The sequence below is a fragment of the Cervus canadensis genome, chromosome 1 (genome assembly GCF_019320065.1).
Source record: "Cervus canadensis isolate Bull #8, Minnesota chromosome 1, ASM1932006v1, whole genome shotgun sequence".
Lineage (NCBI taxonomy): Eukaryota > Metazoa > Chordata > Mammalia > Artiodactyla > Cervidae > Cervus > Cervus canadensis.
The window spans coordinates 70,852,381-70,877,390 of NC_057386.1; the positions used below are offsets into that span (position 1 = coordinate 70,852,381).

Consider the following 25,010-nt stretch of genomic DNA (forward strand, 5'->3'; position numbering starts at 1 on the left):
CAGTTCTTTAGCATTTAGTCTTCTTTATGGTCCAACTCTCACATTGGTACATGACTACTGGAAAAACCATAACTTTGACTATATGGACTTTGTCTGCAAAGTGATGTCTCTACTTTTTAATACACTGGCTAGGCTCGTCATAGCTTTCCTTCCAAGGAACAAGTGTCTTTTAATTTCGTGGCTGCAGTCACCATCTGCAGTGATTTTGGAGACCACGAAAATAAAATCTGTCATTGTTTCTACTTTTTTCCCCTTCTGTTTGCCATGAAGTGATAGGACCAGATGCCATGATCTTAGGGATTTTTTTGTTTTAATATTGAGTTTTAAATAAAATTGTATGATGCTATGTCATGGTAGGGGGGTGTTTTTTTATACCAAGTACTCATCTTAAACAGTTGAAAATACTTACCTTGAGAAAGAGGGCATTTTGCAGGATGTAAGAAACTGCAAATTTTTATTTTAAGCATTTTAGAACCATTTGTCTCTAAAACATTTTGCATGTATTAACTGATCAACTCCAGCTTAAAAAATAGAATACAAAAATGAAAAAAATTAATCTAGGCCCAAAATGTTATGTTTCAGTACATAAGCAGAAACCCAGCCAAAGTGGTAAATGATTTTATGTACCGTTCCAGATGGACTGCAACATCAAAGCACAGTGAAAAGTGTGGTTGGTACATATAGTAGTGGGTATGTGTCTATTCCAATCTCCCAATTTATCCCTGTGCCCTTTTCCCCCTGGTAACTATAGGTTTGTTTTCTATATCTGTGACTCTGTTTCTGTTTTGTGAATAAGTTCTTTATACCTTTTTTTTTTAGATTCCACATATAAGCAACATCATGTCTTTGTCTTTCTGTCTGACTTACTTAGTATGATAATCTCTAGGCTCATCCATGTTGCTGCAAATGGCATTATTTCATTCTTTTTATGACTGAGTAGCATTCCGTTGTATATATGTACCACATCTTCTTTATCTATTCATCTGTTGATGGACATTCAGTTGCTTCCACGTCCTGGCTATTGTAAACAGTACTGCTATGAACATTACGGTCCATGGATTCTTTTTGAATTAAGAATTTTTTTCTGGAGTGGGATTGCTGGGTCATATGGTAGTTCTGTTTGCTTTTATAAGGAACCTGCGTACTGTTTCCCGTTAGTGGCTGCACCAATTTCCATTCTTAGTAACAGTGTAGCTGGATTCCATTTTCTCTACACCCTCACCAGTATTTATTGTTTGTAGACTTGTTTGTTTGTTATGAAGGTCTATTATAAGTGAACACTGATTTTGACTACATAGTTATTTTGAATATTTTATCTAAAAGAAAGTCAATTTACCATTGATCTAGAAGCTTATTTCAACATCCAGAGGCCTGCATTAAAAACCCTTTTCCCAAATCTCCTATAAATCCTCTTTCATTACCTCCCTTCTCCATCCTCATACGCTCCCTCCCATCCATCTTCCATGATGCTACCTTGCTTTTGCAACATTTTGCAAAAATGTTTTCCCTTATCCTTGCTGACAAAGGAGGAGCTCTCCTTTTGGGAAGGCAGGGAGAGCATCTGATTTCCTTCAAAAAACCCTTCTATAGTTGGTTCTCATTTTATTGTCTGTGTCTTTTTTTGCTAACACATATGATAAATAAAATAATAAGTAATTAGTCATATTTCATAACTTAAGTAATAGCTTTCTTAGGGCTTCCTAGGTGGCACTAGTAGTAAAGAAACCACCTGCCAATGCAGGAGACACAAAGATGCAAGTCTGATTCCTGGTTCCCCTGGAGGAGGGCATGGCAACCCACACCAGTGTTCTTGCCTGGAGAATCGCATGGACAGGAGCCTGGCGGGCTACAGTCCATGGTGTTGCAATGAGTCAGACCTAACTGAAGCAACTGAGCATGCATGCAATAGCTCTCAAGTCTTCCATTTTTGAGTTTTACTCTATTCAGCTAGTTTGTAGGAAATGGTCTGGTGTCAGAAGTAAAGAACTGGACACAGAATTTGAAACACCTCCTGTTCCAGTCCTAGTGTTTCCACTAACCCTGAAGCTATGGGTAAGAGACCCTGACTCCCTGGGCCTCAAATTTGCAGTTTGTTAAGTGAGATAGCAAATTATCTCTACTATTCCTTTCAGCTAAAATTCTCTGATCTCTAAATTTTCAGTGAACTCTTAACTGCTGTGTAAGCATTTAATGGTAGAGACTGTGGATTCTGGGGCCTGAGGATGGCTTACGTCCTCATTCTTCCACTTATTGTTTGGGAACTTCATATTCTTCTGTCTGTACATTTCAACTTTCTCCGCTGTAATATGGAAATCATTGGTTTGCTGTGAGGCCTGAATGAGTTAGTACACACGATGAGCCATGGAACAGTTCCTGACACATACAAAGTAGGCATTCAATAAAAGTCAACTCAAAAAAAAAAAAAAAAAATGTCAACTCATCTCATTATTTACAAACGTGGTATTTAAGCATTTCATAAAATCTTTCTCATCAAATGTTTAGTTTTTAATAAGTATTTTATTGATTTATTCGTTTATTTTTGGACTGCCCTGGTTTTTGTTGCTGCGTGCAGGCTCTCTCTAGTTTTGGGAGCAGGGGCTCCTCTCTAGTTGTGGTACACGGACTTCTCGTTGTGGTGGCTTCTCTTGTTGCAGAGCACAAGCTCTAGGGTTTGTGGGCTCAGTTGTTGCACATAGGCTCAGTTACCCAGCAGCAGCTGAAATCTTCCTGGAACAGGGCGTGAACCCTTGTCCCCTGAATTAGCAGGCAGATTCCCAACATATGAACCACCAGGGAAGTCCTCTTCAAATGTTTATGCTGCTCCCTGAGAGAAGCACTTGTAGACATGCATGCACTCATTCATAATGTTAGCAAAAAATTATGTATTGAGCGCCTAGTATATGTCAAGTGCTAGTCTCTTATAGACATCAGCGAACATAACGGTAGACATACATTAAATCTTTTAAGCCAATGAGTAGTAAGTATTCAGTGTCTCCCTAGTGACCTGAGAGAGTTACTTGGTGCGTTCTTTTCATGTATTCATATGCCACTGGTAGAACACGTGTGTGATCATCAATCCTATTTTAAATCTATATTACATATTTTGTACTGGTTTCTGCCCATCCATTTCCTGTATATGTTTTTCTTTAAGTTTCCTCCTTCCTCCTTTCCTCTTTCATTTTTCTATTTTAACAACTGTTCTTCCATTTGGCCAATCTCTTAACTCTCAACTTTTGTTTTTATTCCTTTGGCTAAGTCTCTGCCTCTTGGTATTCCCTAGTCTCTATATGCCTCTGGTTTTTTTGTTTGTTTTTTTATCTATTAAACCAGGATAATCAATTTACTTACTAGATAATGCTTGTAAAGCACTTAGCACAGTTCCTATTATATAATGCACCTTAATGAATGTTGGCCCTTTTTATGATGTCAAGTGATTCCAAAGTAAGAGATATTACAAGCTCCTGTGTATAAGATTCAGACCATCGGAGCTCTGGCGGACATTAGGAAAATGGGGCCATCCTTCTAACATTTTGTGAGAGTTGTGCTTGTTGCAAAAAATGTTTGTTTTGCTGCTAATGATCCTTAATAGGCTGCCATGTGCATTCCCAGAGAAAATAAAACTGCAGCCATATTGGCTTACAGCTGTGTGCCCACAGTGGAGGCCTGCAAGCCAAAGTGAACTGGGGCAAGTCCTTTTTTAGCTACAAAAGCTGGTGTCATCAGAACAGAAAATTTGACTTACTTTTGTCTTGCTCTTGTCTAGCATGTTTTGGTCTAATAGGTACTCTTCAGATATGCATTTCAAGAAACTCTTTTGGAAAATTACTTATTGCGTGTTGTTAAGTCTATACACTTATAAGTCATTCATATGAAAATTCTCGGACAGTACAGAAAGTTCCCACATCCATCTTGCTGTGAGGTTTAGCTGAATTTCAGATTGTTCTTATCACTCTTAATCTGGATAGAAAAATCCAGCTTAATATTTAACATTTTTAATACAGGCCCATGAGTTTACATAGTTTGAAAAGAAGACTGGCTTTTTCAGTTAAAAAGTAAGAGGAAAAATCATGAATTTGAGCACTGTTTTTCAGCTTTAACATATATCACTATGCAGTTCTATTAGGCAATGTATATGTCATTCCTCTGTTGTGTTCTTGTGTGTATTGTTTTTTTCTTCTACAGCTCTGGATCTTAGACCCTAAATGCCACCTATTCTGCCTGCCATTCAGCATCCTTAATTTCTCCCTCCCTGCTGGCTTTTCCCTTTGCTTCCATCATCTCTTGCAAAGAACCATCTCCAGAGTAGAAATGGTAAAGTAAATACTGGTAAAAGGGCTCAAGATAAGCAGACTCTATCTGCTGGCTCAGACAAATTACTTTGTAAGGTTCTGAGAAAACTAACATTTGAGACTATTGAATCTGTATTTTTGACAGATCAAAAAGAAAAGGAGTAGAAGCAGCAGCTGGGCTTGAGCAAATGTCACTGCAAATATCAAAAAGAGGGAAAAGGTGGATTTTACACACTATTAACTGATAATCTTGTTTTCAGTCTGAAGAAAAGTTGGAAGACTAGATAATTAAATAGCATGTTACAAGCTGTTAAAAAAGAACTGCTGTGATGTTTAGAAGCCAGCTTGGGTTCATTAAAAACAAAGTCATTAAAAATAAAAGTTTGTTACACTAATTTATTTCTTTTTTAAATGTGATTGCCAACCCAAAACAATACTTACAGCATTGGTCCAAGTTATAGCCCTTGGGCCAAATTTGACCATGCCCATTTGTTTGCTCATCCTTTGCACTGCTTCCCAGCTATGATTGTGGAGTTGAGTAATTTTTTAAAACAGTATTTATTTATTTATTTGGCTGTACACAGGTATTAGTTGCAACATGTGGGATCTTTGGTTGCAACATGTGAGATCTAGTTTCCCAACCAGGGTTTAAACCCAGGCCCCCTGTATTGGGAGCTTGAAGTCTTTGCCACTGGACTACCAGGGAAGTTCCAGAGTTGAATAATTTTTAAGAGAGTCTATATGGTCAGCAACGCTTGAAATAATTATCTGACCTTATACAGAAAAGGTCTATCTACCTCTGCTCTGGAAGCTAAATTGGTTCTTTCTGGATTTTATGTGTCTACAGATTACCTGGAAATCTTGTTAAAAATGCAGAAAATGATACAGTAGATCCAGGGTGGGATCTGAGTTTCAGCAATTCCTGGCAAGCTTCCTGGTGAGGCTAGTGCTGAGACTCTATAGATTGCAGTTCAGTCTAGCTGGGATCTAGATTTCAGAAAGATTTAAAATTCCTCCATTTAGAAAAATCAAGAGAATGAATGAATTGTGAGTTGGAAGTCAATTCAGTTGGTTCAGCTCTTACTTATTTGAATGATAGTGCCCAAGAAGTGTTAAAGGATCAGTGTTTATCTTGGAGAGAAGTTTTTCTGGTTACTTTAAGTTATATTTTAATGATGATTTCCCTGTATAAGGACATTGGCTCAGTGATGACATTTGAAGGGAGCAATAATGAGCTTGATAGCTCAAATGTTTAGGTGACCAGTATCAACTGGATTGGTCTGCTGGACATTTCCTCTGCTGGAAGACAGCTCTCCACGTGTTGTCTGTGTTTCTGACCATCTTGTGCCCCTGACTGCTCTTTGTTACCCTTTCTCCTTCCAATGATATTTGTGTGAACTACCTTGAAAGACACAAATAGCATCTCCCTTTGGAGCAAATATCAAGTTTGCTAACTGCCAATTAAAAAAGATTTGGGTTCCCTAAACTCAGTATTTGAAAAGACCCTGATGCTGGGAGGGATTGGGGGCAGGAGGAGCAGGGGACGACAGAGGATGAGATGGTTGGATGGCATCACCGACTCAATGGACATGAGTTTGGGTGGACTCTGGGAGTTGGTGATGGACAGGGAGGCCTGGCGTGCTGCAGTTCCTGGGGTCGCAGAGTCGGACATGACTGAGCAACTGAACTGAACTAAACTGAAACTCAGTATTCATTTCTTAAAATGTAGCCCACCACGGGTGCAGACATCCACCCGAGCCCATCTGCACTTGCAGCTTGACTCGAGGGCCAGGGGAGCTGATGCTGACGTCATGCTAGGTTGCTTGCTCTGCCATGTGTAAGTGACTCAGTCTTTGGCTCTGACTCAGCAGTCTTGTGTCTGCTTCCAGCATCCATGAAGCTATGGCAGGATAACTTGTTATCTTCAAGTATGGTAAAACTCTCAGCCCCTTCAGTTTTAGGCACCCTCTCCCACAAGTCACAGCCCAGTTTTTCAGTCAGTAACTTACCTGTCTTCACCTCATTTTAGTAAAACTTTCCACCTTCTACTTAATATAGGAAATGTGCTGTGCTCAGTGGCTGGCCATGTCCAACTCTTTACAACCCCATGGACTGTAGCTCACCAGGGTCCTCTGTCCATGGGATTTTTCAGGCAAGAATACTGGCCAGTCAGTCAGTCAGTTCAGTTGCTCAGTTGTGTCTAACTCTTTGCTACCCCATGGACTGCAGCTTGCCAGGCTTCCCTGTCATCACCAACTCCCAGAGCTTGCTCAAACTCATGTCCATCACGTCACTGGTGCCATCCAACCATCTTATCTTCTGTCCTCTTCTCCTCCTGCCTTCAGTCTTTCCCAGCATCAGGGTCTTTTCCAAGAAGCCAGTTCTTTGCATCAGATGGCCATAGTATTAGAGCTTCAGCATCAGTCCTTCCAATGAATATTCAGGATTGATTTCCTTTAGAATTGACTGGTTGAATCTCCTTGCAGTTGAAGGGACTCTCAAGCGTATTCTCCAACTCAGACTTCTTTATGGTCCAACTCTCACATCCATACATGACTACTGAAAAAAACATAGCTTTGACTACATGGACCTTTGTCAGCAAAGTAATGTCTCTGCTCTGTAATACACTGTCTAGGTTTATCATAGCTTTTCTTCCAATGAGCAAGCATCTTTTAATTTCATGACTGCAGTTGCTGTCTGCAGTGATTTTAGAGCCCATGAAAAGAAAGTCTGTCACTATTTCCATTGTTTCCCCGTCTATTTGCCATGAAGTGATGGGACCAGATGCCATGATCTTAGTTTTTTGAATGTTGAGTTTTAAGCCAGTTTTTTCACTCTCCTCTTTCAGCCTTATCAAGAGGTTCTTTAGTTCTTCTTCGCTTTCTGCCATAAGAGTGGTGTCATCTGCATATCTGAGATTATTGACGTTTCTCCTGGCAGTCTTGATTCCAGCTTGAGCTTTATCCATCCGTGCATTTGCATGATGTACTCTGCATGGAAGTCAAATAAGCAGGGTGACAATATACAGCCCTGACGTACTCCTTTCCTAATTTGAAACCAGTTTTCCCTCCGTACAGGTTTCTCAGGAGGCAGGTAAGGTAGTCTGGTATTCCCATCTCTTTAAGAATTTTTCACAATTTGTTGTGATTCACACAGTGAAATGCTTTAGCATAGTCAATGAAGCAGACGTCGAAAATTTTTCTGTTTTTCTGGAAATCCCTTGCTTTTTCTATGATCCAGCAGATTTTGGCAGTTTGATCTCTGGTTCCTCTGCCTTTGCTAAATCTATCTTGTACATCTGGAAGTTCTTGGTTCACGTACTGCTAAAACTTAACTTGAAGGATTTTGAGCATTATCTTGCTAGCATGTGAAATGAGTGCAATTTTTCAGTAATTTGAACATTCTTTGGCATTGTGCTTCTTTGGGATAGGAATGAAAACTGACCTTTCCCATATAGTTATAGTATATATCCCTATATACTATATTCCTTAACTGTTTATCTTCTCTGTAAGAGTAAACCACCAACCAGATGCTGAGGACTCACTTATCTGTAGCCACTGTCCACAATACCCAGAGCCTGAGTCCCATGTATCCAACTCCATCCAAAATCTCTAATAGTAGAGGCCTTCTTGTAAACACCTCAAACTCATCTTCCCTAAGAAAAAGTTAATCTATACCTCCCAATTTTTTCCTAGCCCTGTAATTGGATTTGCAGTCTACCTATATGGTCAAAAATCCCTTTATTCAGGAGACTAAAAAACTATCCTTCCTTTCTTTTTATCACCATTCCTCTAATATTTAATCTACCAGTCTGCATTTCAAATGCATCTTGAATGTATTGAATCCCTTCATTTTGATCACTAAGGTTCTCTCTCCTTAGCACAAATCAACCCCTGCCTGCATTACTGAGCAATCTCCTAGTTAGTCTCCCTCCCTTTAACTTTTCATCAGTTTAATCTCTTCTCTAAACTATACCCAGAGTGAGATATAAACATAGGTAGATATATAAATATATGTAGATATATTTTTTGAGAATAAGATGATAGAGGCATTTCTTTTTTTTTTCTTTTATTTTAAATTAGAGGATAATCGCATTATAATATTGTGTTGGCCTCTGCCATACATCAACATAGATCAGCCACAGGTGTATATATATATATGTCCCCTCTCTCCTGAACCACCTCCCATCTCCCACCCCCATCCCACCCCTCCAGGTTGAGCTCCCAATGTCACCCAGCAAACTCCCACTTGCCATTTATCCTTCACATGGTAATGTATATGTTTCCATGCCATTCTCTCAGTCATCCCACCCTCCCCTTCCCTGACTGTGTCCACAAGTCTGTTCATGCCCGCATCTTCATTGCTTCCCTGCAAATAGGTACATCAGTACCATCTGTCTAGGTTACATATGCATGTGTATGTACCAGAGAAGGAAATGGCAACCCACTCCAGTATTCTTGCTGGGAGAATCCCATGGACAGAGGAGCCTGTTGGGCTACAGTCCATGGCATCACAAAGAGTCGGACACAACTGAAGTGATTTAGCATGTGTATGTACAATATTAATATACAATATTTGTCTTTCTCTTTCTGACTTATTCTGTATAGTAGGCCTAGGTCCATCCACCTCATTAGGACTGACTCAAATGTGTCCTTTTTCATGGCTGAGTAATATTCCCTTGTATATATGTACCACAATTTCTGTATCCATTCTCTGTCGATGGACATCTAGGCTGTTTCCATGTCCTGGCTGTTGTAAAAAGTGCTGCTGTGAACATTAGGGTACGTGTGTCTCTTTCAATTATGGTTTTCTCAGGGAATATGCCCAGTAGTGGGATTATTGGGTCATATGGTAGTTCTACTTCTAGTTTTCTAAGGAGTCTCCATACTGTCTTCCATAGTGGCTGTATCAATTTACATTCCCACCAACAGTACAAGAGTGTTCCCTTTTCTCCACATCCTCTCCAGCATTTATAGATATTTTAGTTTGTAGATATTTTAACGATGGCCATTCTGACTGGTGTAAGGTGATACCTCACTGTAATTTAGATTTGCATTTCCCTAATAATGAGCAATATTAAGCATTTTTTCATGTGTTTTTTGGCCATACAAACAGCTCATGTATCTCAATACCAGAAAAACAAACAACCCAATCAAAAAATGGGCAGAAGACCTAAAAAGACATTTCTCCAAAGAAGATAGAGGCATTTCTCAACAGAAGCATTGCAGTTACAGAAAGACAAGGTAGAAGTGCTTTCTATAATGGAAACTCCTTATGGGCATGTAGCATAACAGAAATGAAAAATCAAATAAATACATATCATATCAGAGACTTGGCTTGAAAAACTAAAAATCACTCTAAGTGCATTAGTGAGAATCAACAGTGGTTGTAGGAGAAGAAAAATAGGAAAGAAAGAACAAAGATCTGTCAAGACAGTCCTGAAAGATTATTCCAGGGACTTGACAGAAACCACTTTTTAGAGTTTTATGTAAAAGTTCACTTCAAAATGGCTAAAGTTGTATGTATTTAGGAGACTTGGAATCTTTTCCCCCTGTACGTAGTTGGCACTCAATAAATGTCTGTTTAATTAAATGAATGCTATTGAGACAAGCCTTCTCAATGGTGTCTTCTCTGGTGGCTCAGCAGTAAAGAATCTGCCCATAATGCAGGAGATGCAGGTTCAACCCCTGGGTCTGGAAGATCCCCTGGAGGAGGAAATGGCAACCCACTCCAGTATTCTTGCCTGGAGAATCCCAGGACAGAGCAACCTGATGGGCTATAGCTATAGGGTTCTAACAGCTTGCCACGACTGAGCACACAGCACATTGAGACAAGTCAGCAGCTATTCCTGGGAGGCCTCACAGGGTGGCACTGCTTTATGGGATCCCCACAATCAAGGAATAGACCCTTAGCTTTGTGGGCCCAGAAACTCAGCTGTAATCAACACATCCCTGTGTGGTTGTGTTCTAGAGGACTGATGTCAACTGATGAGTGTCTTCTCTTCCTATCAGAAATATTAATACTACGTGGAAAATAAAATTACTATTCAGCATTTTCTTGGAAAGCGTGGACTCAGACTAGAGAGAATTAACTGGATGTTTTCGGTGGCTGGTGTTTTCAAGCTCAGATAGTCTGATGCAGCTGTCTTTGCTGTAGTGCACTCTGCCTGGTGAACAAGACAGAAGGCTCGTATCAGCTCCTAAGACGCCCCTGCCCCCTGACAGAGCTGTGAAGAAACTCAGAAATGCTTAGTTGGGCATTTTAAGGCACTGACCCTGTGAAGGCCCAGTTTCAAAGAGAAAAGTACAGACAGAGGAGAGGAGATAGGCCTCACCTACCAACCAACCACCACTTTCTTTCCAGTTGCCCTTCCCTAGGCTCCTAATGCCTCTTTCTTTCCTCTGTAAAGTTTATCCAACTATGTATTTTGACATCATGTGTATAATGGTCATATTCTCTGGAGACCATATACCCAAACCATTTCATTTAAATTTCATTGTCTCTGGGGACTTCCCTGGTGGTACAATGGTTAAGACTCTGAGATTCCACTGCAGGGGTACAGGGTCGACCCCTGATCTGGGAACTAAGATCCCACATGGCGTGGCCAAAAATATAAATAAAGCCATTGCCAAAATTAAAGAAAATTTCTGGCATCTCCAAAATTCCCCATCCTACTGCTTTATAATTTACTGCTTAGAATATGTTGGCCAATGTCAGTCATTACATGTCGATTTGATATCATCTCATTCTTGAAGATTAAACTTTCCTCCTATTTTTTAAGCTATCACTACATACTGCCCACAGAACAAGATACAAAGACAATCTGCAAGTTTTAGTTGGCATTAATCTTTTTTTAAAAAAAAGTGCATTAATATAAATATAAAGGTTCAGAGTAAAGGCATTGTTAGAGGACAATTTTCAAAAGTTGAAACCACAGCTTTCTTAGAGATGTGTAATGGATACATGCCAAACATTTATTTAACTGAATAATGAGGGAGCAAGCAGGCTGGTAAAGTTGGCTTTGAGGAAGTGATAGAAATAGGGGCTATGTAGTCCATGAGAAAAGCAGGCTGAAATAAGTTTGCTCTGAGTTACAGACAAAATGAGCTAATTCCTATGCTGTGTGCTGTGCTATGCTAAGTCACTTTAGTCGTGTCCAGCTCTTTGTGACTCTATGGACTGTAACCCACCAGGCTCCTCTGTCAATGGGATTCTCCAGGCATGAACACTGGAGTGGGTTGCCATGACCTCCTCCAGGGAATCTTCCTGACCCAGGGATCGAACCCAAGTCTCTTACGTTTCCTGCATTGGCAGGAAGATTCTTTACCAGTAGTACCACCTAGGAAACCCAGCCAATTCCTATTACAGAGGTAATAGTAATTACCTGTTGTAGTTGTTTTTCTACAAGATAGAAATTATTTTGATCTCTAGTAGACACACCTTTGTAAGTTAACGTGTAATCTTACAGTCTGGGCCCTAATCAATAGTAAGTAGAAGTAAATCAAAAGTGGCTTCCCTGGTGCTTCAGACAGTAAAGAATCCACCTGCAATACGGGAGACCTGGGTTCGATCCCTGGGTTGAGAAGATCCTTTGGGGAAGGGAACGGCTACCCACTCCAGTATTCTGGGCTAGAGAATGCCATGGACAGAGGAGCCTGGCAGGCTACAGCCCGTGGGGTTGCAGAGTCGCACATGACTGAGTGACTTTCACTCACTTACAAAAGTCAGTCAAAGGCATATCCCTCTAGGTAATAAGTAATCCTTGGATTGACCTATTAGACAGTGCTCCAGGGTCACAGTGAAAGGACACGCGGTCCTCTTTTAACCTTGTTTCCAAGTTTTGGTCAATTTTTAGGAAGCGAGTGCTGTGGGCTCTTAAGTTCACCTGCATGAGATGATGTCTAAAAGAAGTCTCAGAACCACGCCTCCCCACCAGGAGGAATGGCTGGGAGGACCTGGGGACTTTTAGCCTGGACAAGACCTAGTATGAAGACCCAAATGTTCAGTGCAGCGTTCTTAACATACAGCCCCGAGGAAATAAGTTTAAGAGTGCAGAGATTTTATGTACAGCATTCCAAAGCAGCAGCTAAAAGGCCGTCACTAGAAAGAAGGGTGTTGACGTGCCCTATGTTCTTCCAAGGGGATGACAGGGCAGCAGCGAAAGTGGGCTCAGACTAAGAAAGACTTCCTTATTGTGAAAGAGTGTCCGCTGGGGCCTGTGTGCCTTGAGAGCAGGAACTACTGTCTGTCTGCACATTCTCGGGCAAGAGCTTGACTATCACGGCGTTGTATCAGGGGCAAGTAACGGACAGAGGAGGGTCACGTTTCAGATGAGGACTGGATCAGTCTCATCTAAGATCCCTTACAAAACCTTGATTCTGTGTTTTTGTGAAAATTGAGTTATTGCCCTTTTATTAAAAAGTAAAAAGCACCTCTTCCATGGCTTAACATTTCATATCCTGGAGACAGAAGCCTTATGTTAGTTTTAGTAGCTGTGTGATCACGATAGTTGTTGCAACAAAGCCTTTTGATAATTTTTTCTACTTTTAAAAAATGACAATTTACTTCAGTTTTGCCTTTTGTGCAAGTCCTACTCCTGAGAGAAGTGCAGTCACAGTTTTGTTGTTTTTGTTGTTATTTGCAGAGGTAGGGGGGTTGGCTTGTATTTTAATGTGGCTGAATCTCAATGTCTCAGGTTTGACAGTTTTTTGTTTGTTTTTTTCTCCTTTCTACTGAAGTCATTGAAATATATTTACCCGGTCATTCACATCAGAGGTGTAAATGGATTTTCTAAAGGTTTTTCAGAGACAAAGTCGCTTTGTGACTTGACTTCTTCAGGTGTTGCAAAAAGAAAGCTTAGCACACCATCTCAATTGCAAGGATGCTAAAACTATGTTTGACCTTGAATCTGCAAAGAGATGGGCAGCATCTTTTGCTGGAAGTGCCCATTCACCACTTCTTTGCTTTATCCATCTGTGTAGGATTTACTTGGGAAAGAGAAAAGAGAAGGAATCAGATCTATTTGAGAGAAAATAGCACATTTATTTGATTTTCCAGCTTCCAAGGACAGTTGCATTCCCAGTTTAAATTTTTTAGTTTACCCTTTTCACCATTGATATTTGCAAAATCCAGACTTAAAATATATACATATATATATCAGCCATGTCACACAAAGGCTTATATCTCAATTTGTTTCATGTCATTAAAAAGACGTACTGAGTTTGAAGCTCCTTTCAAATTTATTCTTCAAATATAAACCCAGGGAAATAGTGTAAGACTGCAAAGGTTTCATTTATACCACTCAGGATCACAGGCTTTGGAGTCAGGCAAATTTGGAGTCAGAGATGCAGTGCCTGACATCGCCTTTTCCCGTTTTGCCCAGTGTCTCTGAGACTCAGTTTCCTTCCCTGCTTGTTATTCAGTCACTCAGTCGTGTCCGACTCTCTGCCACCCCATGGACTATAGCCTCCCAGGCTCCTCTGTCCGTGGGATTTCCCAGGCAAGAACACTGGAGTGGGTTGCCATTTCCTTCTCCAGGAGATCTTCCGGACCCAGAGATCAAACCTGCGTCTCCTGCATTAGCAAGCGGATTCTTTACCACTGAACCACCAGAGAAGCTTAGTACCTGCTTCATGGGGTTGTTGTGAGAGTTCCATAAGATAACACACATAAACTTCTTAGTGCTTCTTCTGGTACAACTACTCCATAAATATCAGCTATTTTATTTTATAGTAATTGGAACAGTGGGACTTCCCTGGTGGTCCAGTGGTTAAAGTCTCTGTGCTTCCACTTCAGAGGGTGTGGTTTTGATCCCTGGTTGGGAGTGTAAGATCCCACATGCTAGCACAGTGTGGCTAAAAAAAAAAGAAAAGAAAATAATTAGAACAACTTCACTAAAATGTAATTATGGTCTCTTGTCAGAATAATGGCACTGTGGCTGACTCATTGCCTAATACAACTGAAAAACAAATTTCAGCATTGTGTAACAGCTAATGAACATGAATAGCCATTTTGAGAAAATAATGAGGAATTCTGAATGTAGAATTAGAAGATTCATTCTATTCACTAGAAAAATTTTCACATCTTAGGAACATGTATCTTAAGTCCTTGTAAGAACTGTTGTGTATTAGTGACCATATACTTGAAATATTCAAGCAGGAAAATCTGCAGATAATAGTGCTCTGCCTTCCAGAACAAGGCCATTTCTAAGAACTGGTAATCAACGGAGGCCAAGATCACACCTCAACTAATTACTACATGTATGTTGCAAGCAGAACCATGTAGGAAACCGTACTGTTTGTTAATCTGCTACTCAGAGAACAGTGCTATAGTAGGGTCAGGTCAGGGTTTGGAGCTGGGCAGCACAGGCTCTAGTCCAATCTTTGCCATTTAACTTGCTGTGTGGCTTGGGGCCAGTTTGCTTGACTATTCTGAACCTCAGTTTCCTCATCCATTGTCATTGTTGTTGTTGTTCAGTTGCTCAGTCACGTCCGACTCTTTGCGACCCCATGGACCGCAGCATGCCAGGCTTCTCTGTCCATCACCAGCTCCTGGAGCTTGCTCAAACTCATGTCCATCAGTTTGGTGATGCCATCCAACCATTTCATCCTCTGTCCTCGCCTTCTCCTCCTGCCCTCAATCTTTCCCAGCATCAGGGTCTTTTCCAGTGACTGAATTCTTCTCATCAGGTGGCCAAAGTATTGGAGCTTCAGCTTCAGCATCAGTCCTTCCGATGAATATTCAGAGTTGATTTCCTGTAGGATTGACTGGTTTGATCTCCTTGCAGTCCAAGGGACTCTCAAGAGTCTTCTCATCCATAAAGTGGGGCTGTTATGAACCCAACCCCGTCAATAGAGGAAGGTCAAATTTTACAATATGCATAAAAGTACTGAAGCAAAATACCATTAATAGTACTGATATCATTACAAATACTATTACTAGTCCATTATTGCAAAGAAAATGAAAGGGCACCAAGAAGAACATCAGTCCCCCCATGTTATACAGCACCAGTGTAACTTCTACTCCTCTGATACAAGACAGATGTCTCCAGAATGGTGATGATGCTCAGCCTTCTTCTTGAGTCGAGGCCGGGGGAGAGTTCTTATCCTATCATAGATATCATACTGTTTCTCAAAAACATCATTAGTGCTATTGAAATTCCACAGTAAACACAAATATAAGTTTCTATTTTCTTTAACCTAAATTTAGGTGAACTGATAGATAACAAGGGTAAAACTGGCTCAGTTAATAAGCAAAGTCAAATCCATTCTCCATATACCAAATTATTTACTAACTCATTACACCACCTCGCTCCCTTAAGTTCTCTAACAGTTTGCCAATGTTAGAAGGATCAACTGGAAGCTCCCTCTCCTGGCCCCCAAGACCTTTGATGATCTGGCCTCTGAATCCTCCACCTGATACTTTTCTTTCCTCCCTGCTCAACTTTATAGAGTTTTGCAAAGGTCCTTCACTCTTCCTGGGATACCCTAACCCCCTTTCTGCCAGATCAGTTTTCATTAATTCTTCTAATTAATTAGAACCATGCCTGGCGTGTATAAGTGGACGTTCAATAAACATTTAAACAAATTGACTTGAAATCAGATGGCTCCCACATAGACTAAAATAACCAGATATTTCTGTTTCTGCATGGCCTTGCAAAGTTCAGAATTATTCCTACAGCCTGAATAGATTCCATGTCATTGAAGGACAGTAGCTCTTAAAAATTGTTTTGGCATTTTGTACATGGCACTCTTCTAAACGATGCTGATGAGAACTTGCTTCCTAGACACCGATGGAGCTAAGAAGCCACAATACATGTTTTAATAAATAGACTTTAAAATATAGCACTTAAAATGCAGTATTCCCTATTGCCAATTGCAAAAGTTTGCACAATAAAGAAGCATTTATTCTATTATTTAACAATAAAGCAAGTCGGTGTGTGGATATTCACATGTGTATATGCCTAAGAAAGTTATGGTAGCAATGTTCATATAAGGTAAGCCATTCCTTTGGGCCACAGTCAAAAGAATTTAGTTACTGTAATGACAAAGGGGCTTCCATATATTAATACCAAAAGACCTTTTCCCCAAAAGTAATGGAGAGGTCCCAAAACTGGATCCTGGTCACAGTATTGTCTCTGTCTGTCTCTGTCTCACACACACACACGCACAGACTCACAGACTCTTTGGAATTTTAAAGGTCCAAGTAGATTCGCTAATAAAAGGATGAAATGCTTTTTCTTCTATAAATCATAATAAAGTGTTGCAAGATAAAGGAACAACTAAGGTTGCAAATCATCAGCTGCTGCTCTAAAACGGAGACCTGTCATATTAACTCCCAACTCAAACACCTAGTTTTAAAGATTTACCTTTAAGAAACCTAAAAGCTGTATCCTGCCTCATCAACAACAGCCTCAAACTGTTCCCTGTCATCGAAGAAAACAAATCTTTTGCTCCTTCCTGCCTCAGGGAGACAGAGGGACCGAGGTGGTCCTCAGTGGCTGAATTAGATGAAAGACTTGCCTTCCACCATGGAGACATGGAGTCTAATCAAGTGAAATGAGTTTTGAGATCCCAGCTCGTTTCCTCAGGGAGATCAGTTCACATTACAAAATCACGACATCTCATTCATCACAGCTGACGTGGTCTTTGCTCAGGAGAGGACCCCAATTGGGACTAAACCACCTGTCTCCTCTTGAAAGGGGGCACTTTATCCAAGTTAGAGTTGAAAGCCTTGGAGTGAGAAAGCTTGCCAGCTTTCACCCAAGTGATGCATATGCAACATGGAAGGGAACTTAGGCTTGAAAAAGGGAAGACAAGTTGAAGGAAGATTGGTAGTTATACTTTAAATGATCTGAGATATGAATAACTATACTGGAGATGCTAAGGCCTTGTGGTCAGGAGAGCCAAGAGTGGGCCTCCCTCTTCTTTATCTCCTAGATTTTATTAAACAGAAATAGGAAGGATAAGCATTTCTGTGCATCAGGGTTTAAAATGGCAAAGAAAATCTCCTGCTCTCCAGGCTGATATATGATCATCATTTTCTTTTATTTCTTTCAGGGCATCGTTGTCACGCCCCTGCTACTGCTGCTTTTTGTGAGTATTTTCATGTTGTTTTTAATATCTTTTATTAAAAGCCATCTACAACCCTTTAAGAAAGATATTTAGGAAAAAAAAACTGAAATTGAAATCTTTTTACACCACTTGGCATCATATTTTGAACTGTTCTTCCGGGTGAGCTGTACAAAGTCAGAATCTCTGTAGTCTCATAATCGCAGACAGCAGCAGGACCCATTTATCAGGCCTCTGACTCCTGGCTAAATCATTAATTATTACAAATTAGCACCCTGTGACATAGGTCAAAAATGTGCTACACTTTATTTTCACATTAGTAAGACTAAAGTGATTACTAATGATCTAGGTTGATAGAAAGAGCCTTGTTCCAGGGGACCAGACAAACCTTAGTTCCCAGTGCTGGTACTGATAGGAAATGGCTTTCTCACTCTGGGGAATACTGCCCCGATTTTTTCATCTGTAGAGTGGGAAACAGTAACACCTACCCCAGTCTGCTCCCAAGGATGTGCTTCAGGAAAAGAAAAACTAATATAAGCTACTGGTACACCAGTAGCAAAAGTTGTTCTGAAAATAAAAAATGCTAATTACCTATCTTATTTCTTTTTTGGCACTAGGCATATGAGAAATTAGATGAGGGATTATAATGAAATTAATGTTATCTCATGCTGAGAAAAGCATATGTAATCATGAATGATACCTAAAATATTTTATGAACTGTGCATTTTTCATACACAACATCTCCCAAATATAAATCACTCCACTCATCACTGAAATAGAGTGGGGATGTGTTTCTAGAAGTGAAATGTAGCTGTTTGACTAGCACTATTTGTCAGTGAATTAAAACTGTGGGGAAAATTTATTTAATTATAGTGTAATTACCCAAGTTGGAATTCAATTAAAGTAATAGAGTGAGGGACTTCATTTCTTACAAGCTGTGTGGGAAGTGGAGAGAAAAAGATGCCTTACTAAACAGTTGGATTTTGCATCTTTCATGAAAGACATTACCTGCCAGTAATAATCCTCAGCTTTACCATGCCGTTTGAAATGCCACCTCTGTCCTTAGAAGGTAAGGAGTGTCAATAACCACATCACTTCCCACAGCATAACAGACCTCATTTATTTAGAATCACCAGTTCAGAATTTGCCATGAGTTACACTGAAAATGAAGTGAATGTTATTTGCGTTCATTGGGAAGAAAAGACTTGGTCTATATCTACCTGCTCACTAAATGTGAGAGCTAGGATCATCCCTCAGTGTTTTTCTCCAGGACCTGGGACAGTAACTTCCTAGGAACAGCCCTCAGTGGCCACAGGGTGCAGGCCAGCCTGGGGTCCGCAGTGGCAGTGAGCCAGAGAAGCCGTGTAGAGCTGGGCATATACAGAATGTCCAACAGTATGTGGCCTAGGCTTTCTCCATTGCAGAAGAGTAGCATCTCTTACTCCACAACCCTTTGAAAAAGATCACAGTCACAGCTAGGGGGCTGAGACCAAGGTAGGACTTTTGAGTATCTCAGAGCCTGGAGTCTTTTGAGACACTGTTTGAACTTGTGACCAAAGAAGCAAGTGAGAACCTTTCTCCCTTTCCTACCTGTTGCCATGCTATAGGCAAGATGTGCCCCGCTGGTTAATATTAATGGTGTCATGCTATTGCAAGTTTGCCCACTCTTAGACCCTTAGACTTGTGAGCTTTAGTTGGCTCAACATTTTTAAATCATCAAGGCACAAGAATAGTGAAAGAGACCCCAAGACCCTCAACTCAAATGTTTAATGCCTCCCTTTTGAGCTAACTGGGCTGTTCCACTAGGTTAAATGGCACCATCACACGACTTCAGTGGCTATTTCTATATTATATGACTTAAAATCACTTACACAGTATATAACGATTTTTGTCTGTTTAGGTTGGTGTGCATTTTTACAAACAATGGGAATTGCTTAAACACTTGGGTGACTAGGCTTCACTTACTGCGTAGAACAAAAATCTGATTGACTTACATTTCATTAAAAATGCAGTGTTTTTCATCAACAGTTCTGCTGTGGTTAACCCAAATGATATGTTGTATTTCCCTAAAAGATAGGTTGAAGTTCTAATCCCTGTGTGTGTGTGTGTGTGTGTGTGTGTGTGTGTGTGAAGTCGCTAAGTTGTGTCTGACTCTCTGGGTCCCTATGGACTGTAGCCCACCAGGCTCCTCTGTCCATGGGATTTCCCAGGCAAGAATACTGGAGTGGGTTGCCATGCCCTCCTCCAGGGGATCTCCCTGACTCAGGGATCAAACCCACACCCTTATGTCTCCTGCATTGGCAGGTGGTTCCGTTACCACTAGCACCACCTGGGAAGCCCCTCTACTCTCTAGTGCGTCCGAATGTGGCCTTATTTGAAATAGGGGTATTGCAGTTGTAATTAGTTAAGATGATGTCAAACTGGGATAGGGTGGGTCCTTAATCCAACATGACCAGTGAACCAGTGAGGTTGCTCAGTCATGTCTGACTCTTTGTGATCCCATGGACTGTAGCCTACCTCCATGTAGGTAGTCTCCTCCATCTGTGGAATTTTCCAGGCAAGAGTACGGGAATGGGTTGCCATGCCCTCCTCCAGGGGATCTTCCTGACCCAGGGATTGAAGCCAGGTCTGTCGCACTGCAGGCAGATGCTTTACCGTCTGAGCCGCCAGGGAAGCCAAGGTGACTGGTGTCCTTAAAGAAGACGAGTCAGAGACCCACAGGGAGAATGCCATGTCATGATGGAGGCAGAGATTAGAGTGATGCATCTGCACGCCAAGGAGCACCAGGGGTTGCCAGCAAACTTCAAAAGCTAGAAGAGACAAGGAAGAATTCTCTACGGATTTAAGAGGGACCACGGTCTTGCTTGATTTCAGACCTACAGTTTCCACAACTGTGAAGCAATACATTTCTGTTTTTTTAAGCCACCCGGTTTGTGGTGTTTTGTTACGAAAGTCAAAAAAAAACTAATACAGCCCATGAAAATTGAATTGTCTTTTTATCATCATTAGAAATGGGAATTTCTAGATAGTCAGGCACAGTAGCTAGTAAAAGCCATTTTTGCTGATGGAATCTCAGTTGTCTGTATTCTCAATATCTTCTCAGAATGTTCCTGTTACTACCTTACTCCAATTGAATGCTGTCTTCTGATTCATGTTTCTGCTGCTGGCACCTTTCATATTACTGAGCCTTAAAGGGGAATAAGGTGTCTTTCTTGCACCTCATTACCAATTCCAGATCACTTCTCATGCCTTCTCCATAAAATCCCCTACTACCTTTAAAGGTAATGCTGTACACCTATAGTACCTTCTGCTGCTTCTTGTAAACTGTCAGTGGAATGCTAGGTCATGCTCTAAGAGTCTAGAAAAATGTTTGCACCTTTCCATTGTCCCTTTTTTAACAGTACACTTGGATTGACTCTAGGTGTTTTCAATATTCACATGGTTGACCTAGCCAATACGTTGGCCTCTAAATTCTTGACCCCTTCTCCAATTAGATTGCCTTCCATTTAATCCCAGCCAGTCATCTCTGCAGTCAGACCCTTGACTTATTAGCTGCCAATAACAGCGTCCTTCCATAATCCTATTTTCAAATATCTTCTCCTACTGACACCTCCTATCTTTGTAACTTACTCCACAAATTAAGAATTCTTCAAACTTGCCAGAAGGGCCAGTTTATTTACCTTATCACCTTCACAATGCTTCTAGCAAATCCGCCCTACCTCACCCTCTTATCCTCACATTCCATCTGACCAAGCGTGGATCTCATGGTTCATCACTGTAATTACTTTGTTACATCCACCATCAACAACCTTGCTCATCTCGTATTGCTTCCTGTTTGCCTGGCAAGTGCCAAGTCTGCTTAAATCCAACTTTAGACCTTTTTGTATTTATACCTGAACACACTGGAGCACCCACTCTCATGCTGACTGGTCTCATTCGAAATTCATGACAACTAATTGTAAATGAGCCCGGCAGTCCTACTCCCTTCCCCTAATTAACAGACATTCCCACTCTCTAGAGAATCATTTCACACCTTCTCAAATCTCCATTGCCTCTTTTCTTTTTTCATCTCAACTGATGCAAAAAGGAAATTAACTGATGAAGAAGTCAAAAGCAATCAGACAAATTTATAAGATCCCATCCATTTGTGTCTATATTCTTCACCTTCTCTCCTCTTTCTGTGGATGAATGATCTTTGCTCCCATCTAAGGCTAGTCCCTCCAGTTGTGCCATCCCTTTTCCTACTTGACAACAGGAGCTACACAGATTTCCCTCCTTCTCCTATGTCGTTAAATTTTCTATCTCTTCTGGATCATTTCTATGTGCATGTAAGCATTCTGTCATATTACACATCTCAAAAATTAAATTTCACCCTATCCTATGTGCACTGCACTTCTGTGACCTCTTTTATAACCCAGTTCCTCCAAAAAGCTATTTAAACTTACTCATCACTCATTCAGTAGTATGTGTTGAGTTCTTCCAATATACCAGACACTTTCCTGGGTGCCAAGTATATAGCAATGAGCAAAACAGGTATATCTTTGCTTTAATAGAGGATATATACTGGGTTTCCCAGGTGGTGCTAGTGGTAAAGAACCCTCCTTCCAATACAGGAAACCTAAGAGACACAGGTTTGATCCTTGGGTCATCCAGATTCTCTGGAGCAAGAAATAGCAACCCACTCCAGTATTCTTGCCTGAAGAATCCCATGGACAGAGAAGCCTAGCGGGCTACAGTCCTTGGGGCCTCAAAGAGTCAAACATGACTGAACCCTACTACTACGGTATATACTAGTGGAAAGAAAGAACCAACAAATAAGTAAAAATATATTGTATAAGGTGGGTGCTAAAGAAAAAAATAAAGTAAGGAAGGAGAGTGGGTTGGTGTTTGCTATTTTAAACAGGCTGGTCATGGTTAGACTCACTGAGCACAGACCTAGAGGAGATAAGAGAGTGAGTGTTCTGGTGGCAGAATGTTCCGGGTGGAAGGAACAGCAAGTGCCGAGGTCCTGAGAGCGTGCCTGGTGTCTAAGGCACAGTAGGGAGTCCAGCAAGGGGGCGAGTACATGGAGATGAGGTCAGAGATGCAGTGGAGGCCAAATGAGAGGGGACCTTAACGTCCTCCATAAGGCCTTTGAATTGTTATTCAAGAGAGGCTGGAGACCATGGGAAGAGTTTTGATCAAGGCAGTGGCATGTTTTGACATTCTCTTTAAAATAGTGATTCTGGATGCTGGGTTGAGTAGATTGTTAAGGGGATCGTGGTGGAGACGGGAAGACCAGTTGGAAAGCTAGTACAAGAGAGGCCGTTAACTTGGGCCAGCCTAGTTGAATAAATCTGGTAGGAAGTAGTTTTTTTAATTTCTGGAAAGAACTGAGAGGTTGAATAAAAATTGTGAGGGAAAGATACGAATCAAGGGTAACTACATCCCTGTGCAACTGGAACTATGGAATTGCCATTTATTAAGATAGGGAAGACTATAGGGCTGAACAAATTCAGCCTTGGACATGTCTGGATTAAGATGCCTTTCAGACATCTAAGGAGGGAAGTCAAGTAAGCAGTTGACTATATGTCTGGAATTCAGGAGGAAGGTCTAGACTAGAGATACACATTTGGGAAAGGTCAGCATAGAAATGGATTTTGAGTTAGATTGGATGAGATCACTAAAAAAAAACTAGAGAAAGAGAAAGTATCAGTAGCCTGCATTTGGGGCATTCTAATGTTAGGAGGTCTGCAAAGAAGACCAAAGATATCCAGTTTGCTTAGGAAGAACACCAAAAGATGCTCGGGTCCGAAAAGTCTAGCAGTGAATGTGTTTCAGAAGGGAGAAAGGGGCCAACCACTTCAAATGCTAGTAATAGCTCAGATAAAATAAAGTACAACAATTGGTGATTGATTCTTAATAAGTTGGAGGCCACTGGCAACCTTAATAAGAGCTATTTCAGCAGAGTTGTGGAGGTGAAAGCCTGATTGACATAGGTTTGAGAATGGATGAAGAAAGAAGAGTTAAAGACAGAATTCACTGTGCTCTAAAGTGTGCAGAAAATAGGACAGCAACAAAGTTAGTGAAGGCTCCAGAGAGGATTCTTTCTTAGGTTGGGAAAATTATTAGCATCTCTGTGTTGAGAGGTTCATTTGTATTGATACATTAATCCACTTAAAGAAGGAAAAATTGATATAGAAAAAAAGAGGGGATAATTAATGGATCCCTGTCCATGTAGGAGAAGGGGAATGAGTTCTAGTGTGTACAGGAGTATGGCCTCCTAAGCACAGGTAGTTCATCAGAGTAATGAGAGGGAAACCAGGAGATATGAGCAGAGATGTAGGTAAATTGGTTGATGTAAGTATAAGAGCCTGTTGAGTTCTCCTCTGGTCCTATTTTCTCAGTGGAGTGGCAAATAAGGTTAGGAGTAGAAGACAAGAAAAGGCAAGGAGGGGTTGGAGATTTGATGACAAAGGAGAGGACATGAAATAGTCATGTGGGCGAGTGAATGGGATGCTCAGATGCAATGGGATGGTCCAGCAGCCCCAGGGACCATCCTCAAAATCTCTACACTTGGCACTGGCTCAGCCTAAATCTCCTCACTTCCCCACTTCCAGATATCCACCCCCGAGGCTCCTTCCCTCACTTTCATCAGATCTCTAGTCAAATGTCATTTTAGGAGAGAGGTCTTTCCTCACTACTTCATGTGAGAGAATATATCATATTATTATTCCCCTCACTCCCTCCCCACCTACCATGCTTCATTGTTGCTCTTAGCACTTACTATCCTGTAACATCTTAATCACCAGTTAATGTGTTTATTATCTCTCTTCCCTAATGAGAGCAAAACATCACAAGATAGTAGAGACTTTATGTTTTGGTCACTGCTGTGACCCAGTGCTCAAAATAATGCCTGGCTGTGAAAGTCACTCACAAGCTTTTTTTTTTTTTTTTTTTTAATGTATTTTCTTGGCCAAGCTGTGCAGCATGTCAGTTCTTAACTCCTTGACCAAGGATCTAAACCTCACCTCTTGCACTGGAAGTGCAGTCTTAACCACTGGACCACCAGGGAAGTTCCCACAAGCATTTTTGAATGGATGCTTGGTAAAGGAAAATTGTTTCTGTGCTCAGAGTACTTCTAATGCCAAAGGTACGGGTTTTCCAGAACAACCAATCTTCCAGTTCTCTTGGAACACCAACTGGGTATTCTACAGTGTGATTCATTTTGACACTGACTACAAGATTTAATACATATTCCCTCACAAGTGAAGGGTCCAGCCCCACAAGACTGCCTCTCACTTCAGGAGCCAATCTGAAGTAGTGGTTCCCAGGTTACCCACACTTTGGTCCAACTTAGCTACAAATCAGGGGGTCCTACAACCCCATCCTCGGGTTCAGTAATTTGCTCCCACTATTCACAGAACCCAGAGAAACACTTTATTTACTATTACTGGTTATTTATAAAGGAAACAAATAAACAGCCTGATGAACAGGTACATAGAGCAGGGTCCAGAAGGGTCCCAAGTGCAGAGTCTTTTGTGCCATGGAGTTTGGGCTGAGTCTACTCCCTGCATATGGATGCATTCTCCAACCTGGGAGTTCTCTGAATCTTTCTGTGCCAGGTACTGAGGACAAAATCCAAACAACATAACAACACATGCTGTTATCA

General features: G+C 40.9%; 1 protein-coding gene across 3 annotated transcripts in view; it reads left to right on the plus strand.

Moving 5' to 3' along the window:
* Positions 1-25,010, plus strand: part of SLC10A7 (solute carrier family 10 member 7) — a 288,285-nt gene that overhangs the window by 196,082 nt on the left and 67,193 nt on the right. For 2 of the 3 annotated variants that reach the window (XM_043485017.1, XM_043485010.1), the window contains one exon: positions 17,348-17,383. In XM_043485017.1, coding sequence (XP_043340952.1) covers positions 17,348-17,383 — 36 coding nt within the window. Of the gene's footprint in view, positions 1-17,347; positions 17,384-20,001; positions 21,983-25,010 lie in introns of those variants that run through there. The other variant, XM_043485028.1, reaches the window with a different exon arrangement.